At 40.4% G+C, this 12,784-nt stretch overlaps 1 protein-coding gene across 1 annotated transcript; it reads left to right on the top strand.

Annotated features, from left to right (window-relative positions):
* Window positions 1-1,191: 1,191 nt before the first annotated feature.
* Window positions 1,192-2,018, top strand: LOC107044089. The gene is made up of 2 exons (XM_015265836.1): window positions 1,192-1,532; window positions 1,886-2,018. Exons 1-2 carry the CDS (start codon window positions 1,192-1,194, stop codon window positions 2,016-2,018), a joined length of 474 nt encoding a protein of 157 aa, XP_015121322.1.
* The last annotated feature ends 10,766 nt before the right edge of the window (window positions 2,019-12,784 follow it).

Raw genomic sequence — 12,784 nt, 5'->3', positions numbered from 1 at the left:
GCTCAGCATAGCCATCAAGTCTAGCAAGAGGCAATCCTGGAATGAGCTCCTTGCAGAAGTTGAAGGGGATCCATGGGGTAGACCATACTAGGCGGTGACGACGCGGCTTGAAGGCCAACCAATGCTATCGCCGACTTGCTCTGAACTCTTGAAGAAAATCATCACGGTGCTGTTCCCACAACAACCGGAACTCCACCGTACCACCGAATACGAAGAGGAGAAGACAATTCCACCAATCAACGAAGAGGAACTGATGGAGGCCTGCAGTGGAGTGAAGAACACCAAGGCTCCTGGCCTAGATGGAATCTCCAACACTGCGCTGAAAGTGGCCATCCGGAGGATGCCTGCGCTGTTCCAGGACGTGTACAAAAAGTGTCTCAAGGAAGGTACCTTCCCTGCAAAGTGGAAGCAGCAGATGCTAGTATTACTCCCAAAAGAGGAAAAACCGCCGGAAGAACGCTCATTTTATCGTCCCCTCTGCATGTTCGATACTACTGGCAAGATTCTCGAACGCATCACTCATAGAAGGATAGAAGCAACAGTTGAATCACTGTTAGCCGGCAACCAGAAAGGTTTTCGGAGAGACCGATCTACGCTCGATGCCATCAGCCTTGTCGTCGACACCGGTAAGGAGGCGATCTCAGGGAAAAGATGGTACGGCGGCACAAAGAAGTACTGCCTGGTAGTGACACTGAACATCAAGAATGCTTTTACCTCAGCCAGGTGGGACTGCATAAGGGAGGCTCTTGTGAAGTTGCATCTACCTGAATACTTGCGAAGGATGGTAGATAGCTACTTTACCGGAAGAATTCTCAAGTACGACACGGAGTGTGGTCCGGATGAGTACAGAGTCACTTGAGGGGTATCTGAAGGCTCAGTACTGGGCCCTCTCCTGTGGAATATCATGTACGATGGGCTGCTCAAGCTGAAATTGCCACAAGGTGTGAAACTTGTGGCATTTGCGGAGGGCATGGCTGTAGTTATCGTGGGAAAACACCTGGAGGAGATCAACTTCGCATTTGATATGGCCTTCGAGACGATCCGCCGCTGAATGGATACAGTAGGCCTAAACCTAGCGGAGCATAAGACAGAAGCCGTGCTGATCCCTAGCAGAAAGAATATTGAGACTATCACGCTGCAGCTCGCGTTTTTTGAAATTACCTCCAGCCGTACATCCGATACCTGAGGGTGATGATCGATGCCCGACTCAACTTCAAGCAACAGGCAGAGTACGTGGGTATGAAGGCGTCTGGGCTCAGAGCGTCCCTATCGCGCCTCATGCTAAACGTAGGAGGCCCTAAGCAGAGGATAAGAGCGTTACTATCGTCGGTGGTCACGTTGGTGCTTACGTATGGCATTGCCATCTGGGATGACCCACTGCAGACGCAGGAATCACGGAGGATGGTGGCACCAGTCTACCGATTGAGCGCTCTCAGAGTTGCTAAAGCATACCGCACTGTGTCCGAGGATGCAGTATGTGTTATCGCCGGGATGCTGCCCATTGAAGTGTTAGCCGAGGAACGAAGATCCCTGTACCGGTGGAGAGGATCGAATATAGTGAGCGCAGCAGAGCTCAGGGCAGAAGAGAGACGAAATAGCTTACACCAATGGCAGCTCCAGTGGGACGCCTCAGGGAGCGGAATATGGACTCACCGTCTTATCCCGTAGGTGGATGCTTGGTTAAAGCGTCGGCATGGAGAAGTGAATAGCTACTTGACACAGATGCTGTCAGGACATGGGTGCTTCCGGGCTTATCTTCATAAATACAAACATGAGGATTCCCCGGAGTGTCCGGCCTGCACAGGAGTGAATGAAACGTCGAACACGTGTTTTTCGCTTGCCGCTTCAGCATGAATTGTGATAACTGAGAGTCTGCACTTGGAAGACGAGTTCGGCCTGAGAACTTGGTAGAAGTTATGCTCTCATCGAAGGCAGCCTGGGACGAAACAAGCAACTTTGTGGCGGATATCATGAAGGAGCTCCGAAAAGAGGAACGCGAGCGGAAGAACGCAGAATGAATGAGGAAGCTACCAGAACCTCCGGTACGAAATGTACGAAATAGAAATGGCTATGAAGGAAGAGCAACAGCTGAAATGGCCCGCCCCCCCGCAAAGTAATGCCTGCCGGCAGTCCGGTGGAGAATATGGGATAAGAGAAAATAGCTCTGACTGGAGTTGAGTCGGTATTGATCGTAGATCCGAGTCTGACATACCCCACTTGACGGAGGGATTCACCTATTCCCTCCCTCAGGTGGTGATGCGTAAATGCATTCTCCCAACAGACCATAAAAAAAAACACACACACACATACTCACTGACACATACGTATGGACATTTTGTTAAAAATTGTCGACAATGATTCTGGAGACCTCGAAACGTAGAGATATGATGTCCAATCGATTTTCTATTTTTGGGGTGCATACAATAACTTCCCTATGCGGGAAGTTAATAAAAAGATTCCATCACAATGCGAGGGGCTATTTACATTTGTAATCAAAGTGTAATCAGAGTGTAGTTACAGTGAAATCAATGGGATCATTGTAATCCCCGAAATCATATGATTACACTTCTTGTAATCATTTTTGATAATCAAAATGTAGTCAATCGTACTCAGTGTAATCATTTGAAATGATTTCTGTCATGTGAGTGCATATTTCATTTTTCGCATTTCACATTTTGTAACAAACATGTGGGGATGTTCGTTAGAGATACCACCAAAACCTGAGAACATCCACCTCCGGCGAAATGCAGTAACGGATCGTGAGTAGAGAGAGAGAGAGAGAGAGAGAGAGAGAAAGTAGAATTTTGTTTCCCACTCCGGTGTGTTCATTTTTCCGATTATCCCTGGGATAATCGAGTCGTGTTTTTCCGTTTGAGCGGAGGTATTTTTCGTTGCTTCGCGCTTCCGTTTAGTAATTTTTGCGGTTTCGTTTCGTTTTTTTTTTTGACTAATCAAAATCTGAAATTACGCGTTTTTGAGGGCCCATAGGGTTATCGTGAAGAAGGGCCAAATTTTAGAGTCATCCGATAACCTTTATGGGAACCACCCTATTGTTAATCTTACGGTAAATCGTTGAGGTCCGGTTGAAATACCGGCGCTCCAAATTATAATGGATTTTACGGTAGTTAACTGGTTACGTTTCAGTTTTTCGGTGGAAGGTCACGTGGAACAAGTGCAACCCTTGTATCCCGTAAATTGCCAGGTTGCATCAAGATTTTGGGAGATTGAAGAGAATTAGTTAGGAGTATCGGTCTTTTAACCCCGTGAATCCAGGAGAACCGACCCGTAGGAGGCGCCAAAAATCCACGGTAATTTTCCAAACGTCCACCATTTCGGCCCAGATTAATTATTAGTCTATTTTATAAAGTTACGTATAGAATAATTAGTATTTTTCGCGTTTAAATTCCCCGAAATCATTCGGTGGCGCCATCAAAGCCACCGCTTGATGTGCCAAAATCTCCGCCAATCAGAGCCCGCCTCTGTTGGCCGGAATTCGCGCTGCGGTTAGTGCCCGTGACACTGACACAGGGCAGTTAGTTCCGCGTTGACCATCCCAAAGAACTAGTCGCGTGTGAATTTCTGTGTGTGCCCACATGACGTAATTGTGTCTGCACGGATTATTGTGCCTTCAAAGAAGCTGTAAGAATCCAGGATGGTCCGAAAAGGGAAAAGGACCGTTAAACATCGAAAAACAGTGAGTTTTCTGGTATTTTTCCCCCTAATTTCGAGCCATTTTCGAATGGCGTCGTTTCCCCTTCATGGCGGTATCCCTCGCGTGGCGCTCAGCCACATGCAGTGGTTGATCACCCCCTTTTAGTCATATTTGTCGGTTCGAATTTTGCCTTTTTTTGGGCATTATCCCTTATCCCGGATATTTATCCGTGGGCCCTTCCGATTTTTGGATCGGATATTCCACTCAAATCGGGTCGGTACCGAGTTCTCACCCCCTCCGGTTTATCCAAATCGTCTTTTGAGATGATTTTCGGGTTCAGCGAGTGTGTCTGTTCGATAGTGAAATTGCTGCATTTTTTTTTTCAGTCGAAATCGGACGATTTTCGACGTGGGCTATTTCCTTCTCCCTCGCTCCTATGGTGAGGAGTATCTTTTTTTTTCCCTACGTATAAATTGCGTAGAGTTTTTCCCCTCGCGGTACCCCGCTAACGAGCCCACAAGTGGTGGCTATCGCTTTCCGTGAGTGTTCCCCCGTTTAAATTTCCCTCCGGATGTAAACTAATCCGAAGTGGCTCCCAATGATCCCAAAATTATAATTTTGGTTTCATGGGCTTCGCTAGACTTTTCCGAGCAAGTTGGCTATGGGTTTTTGAAAATTTACTCTACCGAATTTCCGCTACGGCGAGTTTAGTTTTAGGGAGTTTTTAGTTTCCCGCAATGCGTTGTACGTATATCGCTGGGTTTAGATTTTTCTGTCTCTCACTCTCACAGGGATTGGCATAACTTTACCTTCAATTGCCGACATTCTCGAGTATTTCGGGATTAATCGATAATTTTTCTTGTATATTGTGGTATGAGGAATTTGATGACCTCACTTGTGGTCGAGTTAATCGACCAAATATTACTTTTGTATTATATAATAAAATTCAAATGATCATAATTTTTTTTTGCTATTTAATCAGTATTGTTACGAATCTTTTTTTTTGTGAGATCAATGCGAAGAGAAAATCATGTAAATTAATAATTTTTACAAATTTCAATAGTGAAACACGTAAGGACAGTGTCGACCTCTTCTTTTTTTTGTAGTTTTAACCACCCAATACCCGTCTCCACCTGAAATCCACCCCTCTCTCCACAACCTAGCACACTGAGCGAACCAAGGACCGTTACCTTTCCCCAGAAATCTAGTTTTCTCCCTTTCTGAGTAAATTTTTGAGGTTTTTGAATTAACTAGAATTGATTTTGTAGATTATTTCGGTTTGGTAATTCCGGCTAAAAATTACCTGGCGTCCATAGATTTTTGCATTTTTGAGTTTAACTAGATGAAGGGGAAGAAGGGCGAAGGTAATAGGCATTTTTGACTCCCATACGAAAATGTCACGTTACAATTTCTACCATCTGTAAATGAGAGAAAAACATCCCTACCGGGACAGTTTTATTTGAATCCGCAAATCGTCTATTTTTTGGATTTCAAATAAAGGTACTTGTCGGATGTATATTCGCAATACATGAGGTACGAGTAAAGTCATCAGAAGAGTCGAGAGGGCTGATAAGTGGAATGAATACAAGGGTCAATGGGGTGTGACGATTGGAGTAATGTCGAGGGTCCAACGTGAGGCATGAGCGGAATGAAGGGTTAAGAGGGGGAGACAAACGAAATGATCACAAGAGTCAAACGGAAGAGATGAGTGGATTGATAACGAGGGTCAAATGGGAGATATGAGTAGATAGATAACAAGAGTCAAAGGAGGAGGTGAGTGGAGTCAGGTTTCAACAAGTGTCATATATCGCGAGGGTCATATCTCTGTATTGTCAAGCATCACCAAGATCATTTCTTGCAAGGGTCATGCGTTGCAACAGACCCACGCGGGGTAAGACCATTTCGATATTTGACCCTTCACGAGGTATGACCTCCGCATGACTCCACTATACTCGTCTCTCCCGTCTGATAGTTGTGATCACTCCACCTGTTTCTCTTGTTTGACCCTCATGATCATTCCACTCGTCTCCCCCATTTGACCACTCCACCATTCTCCTCCACTCGTACCACCCATTTGGTTCCCGTCATCACTCTACTCGTCCCCCTCGTTAAACCCTAGTCATCATTCCACTTGTCTCCCCCTTTAGACCCGTCTGATCATTTCTCTCATGCTTCACGTTTGACTCTCGACATTATTCCACACGTCACCCCCGTTTGACCCTTGCGTTCAATCCATCCGTACTTCGCATTTAACTCGTCATCACTTCACTCGTACCACACGTTCGACCCTCCATTCCCACTCAATCCTAGCCTCTTCGTAGAGTATCTTATACGAAAAATACAGGAAGAAAAACATTCAAATCAGATAGTCAGGGTATCACTCGGCACGGGTTCAAGTATCTCGTACAGAAATTGGACTGTATTTCATGGGATAAAATAATAAAATTATGAAAATAGTTGCCGGAGAAGTTCTATTTTTCAAGTCGTAGAAGAAGTCAACAAATTGATTAATTGATTAATAACTAATTTTCTAACTCACAAATTTATTAAGATTAAAGATGATGTTTTTGTAATTTCAATGATTACAAATATTTGGTAATCACTGACTGTAATCACTGAAATCATGTTATCATTTCGTAATCATCTAATCATCTTTTTTGACAGTGGTCATTACTGTAATCATCGATTTGTGTAATCAGGGCCGTAATCACACGTAATCGATTACGTTTTGTAATCACTGTGTCACCCAATTCGGATGTGAATAGCCCCTCGTCGCAATGTCTTCCTATAAGATTTCACATTTGACTGTTGATTAGTGCTGAAGAGTTTCTTCCTTCATCACGCTGTCCTTCAGAAGCCGTTTACAGCATCCGTCAACCCGGCAACAAGGGTCATACATGAAAAACCATGCGGAGTAATTATCTTCACTCCCATCCTATAGATTTCTTCAGCATGTTATTAAAACTATCAATGGTGAGATATTATAGAATTATGGTGACAATTCGATCTAGTGGTGACAGCTAGTCAATGATGGCTCACTATGTCATTATCTGCATTTTCCACGTTTGCTGGCATAACAGCCAGTCGTAATACTTCCAGAACAATGATCATCCTTTTCTTAATCAATGATCGATTTTATGCAACTTGATTAATCAACAATTCTATATGACCTTTGATTGACTATCACATTTTTAAATGCGTCGAAAATATCAGACCATAGGAAAAATATTCCAAATATGCTTTCACTCTCAGTAACCCACTCCGAGTGGAATTATGGAGTGCAGAATAAAACCCGGAGGGATTCTCTGCAGCAGAAATTTCCTTGCAGGCTTTCCTCTGAAATGGAAATTCATATTCAGGCAATAACTCTATCCTTTAATTCTTGAAGACATACGTATATTAATATTGGCAATGAAAATTCGGCAGTGAAAATCAGCGAAATTAAATTTTGAATATGGGATTATTTAAAGCTCATTAGAAGCTAATTTTCTACATCTGAAACAATTTTCCTGCTAATACAATTCTTGGAAAAAAAACCTGTTGTGCTAACTTTTTCGCAAGTTAGCAGAAAAATGGCCCAAAAATGGAACAAATTTTTTTTTCAACCTTTGATAATTTAAAGCTCTTTAAGGGCTTTCTTTCTAGGCTGGCGAAAAATTTCCTGCCAACGCATTTTTTGAAAAAAAAAGGAAAAAAATGGAAAAATGGAAAAAAAGTGTTTCAATCATGAATAATTTGAAGCTCATTAAGAGCTCATTTTCTACGCTGATAAAATGTTTGCTGTCGATGTCTTTTTTTAGAAAAAAACTAATGTTGTTAACTTTTCTCAGCAGGAGAGTACTTCAAAAATTGAAAAAAAATCTAGTTCCAACATTGAATAATTTAAAGCTCATTAGGAGCTAATTTTTCATGCTCACAAAAATAAATCGGCTAATGCAGTTTTTTTTTAAAGTGTTTATGCTAGATTTTTTGCACATGGGCTGTAAAAATGGCTAATAAATTAACAAAATTATATTTTGAAGGATGGATAATTCGAAGCTCATCAAGAGTGTTGGATTTCCATGAATAAATTCACGAACACAGATTTTAATTTCATAAAAACTGATATTTATTCAAGAGGAATATAAATGTCGAACTGTATTAGACATAAACACTTCTGAGTCTAAACTTCAATTGTAGATTACTTGAGAGACAGAGGTTCTACTTATGTCTATGAAATAGTAACTAACTTAAAACTAAGATTGTCCTCACTTATATACATCTTAAGAGTGCAAAGAAAAGTGGAGAGGGAAAGGTTGAGGAGCTGATGAGGACAAGGGTGAGTTTATTGCATTGGGGAGAGGCCCAAGTGGCGCCTCATGGGGAAGTCCCAGGTTGATTGCACCTGGAACATCTATGTCGGCGAGAGGCCCAACTGGCGTCGCATGGGGAAATCCCAGGTTTATTGCATCTGGGATGTCCAAGGATTTCTTTGAGGAACTGGGGGTTACTTCTGGACGTTTATTGAGGGAACTAGGAAAATGTCATTGAGGAAGAAAATAATATTTCTGGTTTATGGGATGATTGTATTGAGAGGTTTAGGTGAAGCCCATGCTCATTATATTGAGAGAAAAGTGGAATATACGACAAGATTATTTAGAATAAGAAAATACCTTAATGGCCTACAGTTAGGGTATACAACAAGAGCTCATTTTCTACGCTGATAAAACGTTTGCTGTCGATGTCTTTTTTTAGAAAAAAATCTTATGTTGTCAACTTTTCTCAGCAGGATACTAATTCAAAAATAAATAACAATCTAATTCCAACATTGAATAATTTAGAGTTCATTAGGAGCTAATTTTTCATATTCACAAAAATAAATCGGCTAATGCAGTTTTTTTTAAAACAAGTGTTTATGCTACATTTTTCACATATTGGCTGTAAAAATTGATAATAAATTAACAAAATGACATTTTGAAGGTTGGATAATTTGAAGCTCATTCAGAGCTCATTTTCTAGGCTGATAAAACGTTTGCTATCAATGTCTTTTTTAGAAAAAAATCTTATGTTGTTAACTTTTCTCAGCAGGCGAGTACTTCAAAATTTGAACAAAAATCTAGTTCCAACATTGAATAATTTAAAGCTCATTAGGAGCTAATTTTTCATGCTCACAAAAATGAAACGGCTAATGCAGTTTTTTTCTTAAAAAGGTGTTTATACTAGATTTTTTGCACATGGGCTGTAAAAAGGAATAATAAATTAACAAAATTACATTTTGAAGGATGGATAATTTGAAGCCCATTAATATGTCATTTTCTACGCTGATAAAAAGTTTGTTGACGATGTCTTATGTTGTTAACTTTTCTCATCAGGAGGACTTCAAAAATTAAAAAAAAATGTAGTTTCAACATTGAATAATTTAGAGCTCATTAGGAGCTAATTTCTTATGCTCACAAAAATGAATCGGCTAATACAGTTTTTTCTAAAGGTGTTTATGGCACCTTTTGCGCACATTGGCTAGAAAATAGTTAAAAAATTAAGAGATTTACCTTTTGAAGAGTGGATAATTTGAAGATCATTAAGAGCTTATTTTATACCATTTGATTGATTTTTTTATTAATGCTATTTTTGCAACTAAAGGAACGTGTACGTGCTTCGTCCTACGCAATTAGCAGAAAAATGACTTGAAAATGAACAAAATTTATTCTTCAAAAGTGAAAGGTTCAAAGTTCATTAGAAGCTCTCATGAACTCAAAGTTCATTAGAAGTTCATTTTTCATGCTCACAAAAATGTACCGGCCAATGCAGTTTTTGTTTTTTTTAAGATGTTTATGCTAGATGTTTCGCAAATGGGCTGTAAAAATAGATAATAAATTAATAGAATTACATTTTGAAGGTTGGATAATTTGAAGCTCATGAATAGCTCATTTTCTATGCTGATAAAATGTTTCCTGTCGATGTCTTTTTGTAGAAAAAAATCTTATGTTGTTAGCGTTTCTCAGCAGAAGAAAGTCTTCCCCCTGAAATCAAAACTCATTGGAGACTGCTAATGGAATTCGTTGACCAATCAGAATGTTTAGCCCTTATAATCATTCCACGAGTCATTAACACGTCTAAATAATACATCAATATATTGACGTATGGGATTTGCACATTATATTGCACTTGATAATGTAATGAACGGTTAATGGATATTTACAGCAGTTACAATAAAGACGTTGATTAAGTTTTGAATTTTCTCATACTGGGCTCGCTGATTACCGATGGCGGCGCTGTCCTCGCCAAGCAACATGGAGGGCTGACGGTTTACGCACTTCGAATTGGAGCTCGGCATCGCAAGTTCTCCGACTCTTCTATTTCTCCCATGTGCATTTTTGCGATAATCATGGATTATGATGTTGACATTAACATACGAGGAGGTTTTTGATTTCTGTGGGAGTACAATAAGCTCCAGAAACATTCGAGAGTGCCAAAACATTCTCAATTCGGGAAATTTGGTCTTGTGCGGTGCGTCAACAACAACTGTCCGTGCTATCCAGCTATTTGCTTTGTGCTTAAAAACCAGTGGGATCAGTGAAAAACCACATGAGATCACTGGTACTATTAATCTCCATCCTACAAGAAATTCTGCATCGATCTCCGACATGATGTGCACCTGTAAAGCAGGGTTCGGGCATACTTGTAAACACATAGTCTCTGTGCTGCTATACTGCATTCAGTACATATCTTGTCCCCAACGATTAGATTTATTTTCATGTTCTTCTTGCTAATACGATACTCTATTACTTATTAGGAATGATCTCAACACCTCGGGACTCTGCTGAGCATAAGTCTCGTACCCCAGTAGAACCTATCATATACCATGTACCTGAACCTGTCACTCTGTCCACCGACAATACTCTCTGTTCAGCGTTTCATTCAATACTCCTTGTTTACTACTCTGTGTTCAACAGAGAGTGATCCTAGGAAATGCTCATAAATCCCCCGCTATGATTGCACTGACAAGTTTTGGTTTAAGTAAGAGAATTTTGCATAACTGAATTCCGAATCAACATTTGCACAACTGATGCACTTAATGCTGCTGAACGAACTCGCTTTAATCAAGTGCTTTGGAAGAAAGATCGACAGTTTTCTATTACTGATAGTAGATGCTATCCCCTTTATACGAATTCCAAAAGTGAGTGGGCTAAAGAAGGCATACTTTTGGCCACGTGAATTTTCGAATAAGTATATCATGGATTGAAGTATGCAAGAACTATTGAAGATGGAACCGTGAGCAAGAGAATTGTACACAAAGGTTAAAGACTGTGATGTACACTATTGTGGCCTAATCATCTTTGAACGTAATCCTTGGCTCGGTTATTCTGCTGATGGCATTGTGATGCAAACTCAAGAGTCTTATCTTCTGGTGGAGATTAAATGTCCTTATGATTTACCTCCAGTTGAAGAAAAAACATTCGTACTATCATACTATGCTCAAGTTCAATTTGGACTTGCATTGTTGAACCTGGAGAGATCCGATTTCGCAATATATTCCGATCAAATCGACGACATGCACATTATACCAGTTAAATACAATGAGTCTTTTGTCGATGCTCTATTTTCTGAATTGAAAGAAATCTATCTCACAAAAATACTGCATGTTATGTGCAAGGAGAATACTCATGAGAATGTTTCCAAGAAGAAGAAGAAGAAGAAGAAGAAGAAGAAATATCTGTGGAGTGTGTTGCTGGTAATGTTTGGCTGGTATGTTCGGAAGAAGAGATTATTGCGTTGTGTGAAAACAAAGAAATTGTTTTATTGTACATAAATAAAAAATTATAAAGGACACGCTGACTAAATCCCGGATTTCCATTAATTTTTCCACATTTTTTAGACTGGAGAGGAGTTTCTGGGAATCTCGGGGTGGATGAGGGGATCTCTGAGAGTCTAGGGGTAGATGAGGAGATACCTGAGTGGTCCACTCGAAGTGCTCGAGAATGTCTTGTATTCTAGAATTTCCCCAGGAGGATGATGGACATAGAGGTAGTAGAGCTTCCTAAATGATTTCGTGGTCTCGTGGAGTATTTGCTGACTATTGATGGATTTTGCAGATCTAGATGTTTCTCTCGGAACCCCAGAACCATCCTCCCATGATTCTCATCAATCGTAACATCAGGTCCAGCTCCATAAGTCTTTTGAATGATTTTCTCTTCATTTTGAGCTCTAGAAATCGTTGCAACTGCTTGAGCATCATCTCCAGTGACTCCAAGATCATCAGCATTGATTTTCTCACTCCCCGGATCATTTTGAACATCTGCTCCAACAGTTTTAGCCGCAGGTTCACTCTCAGGAATTTTCTCAACAACTTTTCCTGAATTTGTACCTTGAATTATCTTTTTAATTCCCTTGGCTGGTGCCAAGGTAAACGTTCGGTAAAAACATGAGAATCAAAATTGAATGTGTAAACTCCCTCTTTATCCTGAATGTTCAATGTCTTGGAGACTGGTGCCTTCGGTTCATCTCCATCATCTGCGACATCCTGTTTATTTTTATCGACGATTGTCGTGTCGTTCTTCTTTCGTGCTCGTCTGGGTTTCAAGTTTGGCAGGTTTGGAACTGTACGTTTTTCAAGTGCATGGCCGTCAGGTCACAGAGGCGAACACGTATACAACTCAGTTGTACACATGCATTTGATGAGTGTAATTGAAATGGGGAATGCACCGATGTGAATTGGTACAAAAATATGTGATTCATTGGAGTTGGGAACAAAAAAATGAATACCGCTCAGATGGTATCCTAGCGACTGGCCATATTCTTCCGTGGCACATTTGAATATCATATTCAATTATTAATTTAGTCATTTATAATTGTTGCATCTGTCACAAGGCAATCGGTTCCAGCGGATGTTTCCTCTGAATTGTCATAAAAAGCTTATTCTCTTAGAATATATTGGTACAGAATAGAATGAATACTAATTAAATCAATGTTTGACACCCGGGTATGCAAGAATTATCCACAATGTATTCTAGATACAATAAACTATTGAACATCTATGTTGTTACATGGAAGTCATCCACATTGATATATGAATCGCAATATAGAACTACTCTCTATACATCGTACATATGTCAAAAGCATCATAGAGGAAAGGTTACATCAAGAAAGACCGCA

Source organism: Diachasma alloeum, unplaced genomic scaffold (assembly GCF_001412515.2).
Source record: "Diachasma alloeum isolate Michigan unplaced genomic scaffold, Dall2.0 Dall_scaffold_00675, whole genome shotgun sequence".
In the NCBI taxonomy this organism is placed as follows: domain Eukaryota; kingdom Metazoa; phylum Arthropoda; class Insecta; order Hymenoptera; family Braconidae; genus Diachasma; species Diachasma alloeum.
This window is presented reverse-complemented; position numbering and strand designations above follow the sequence as displayed.

Excerpts from the sequence above, each read along its gene's own strand:
- LOC107044089 (XM_015265836.1), top strand. The coding sequence starts at position 1,192 with ATGATCGATGCCCGACTCAACTTCAAGCAACAGGCAGAGTACGTGGGT. Across the intron at positions 1,533-1,885 it reads GCCGAGGAACGAAGATCCCT|ACGAGTTCGGCCTGAGAACT; the intron begins GTACCGGTGGAG and ends TGCACTTGGAAG.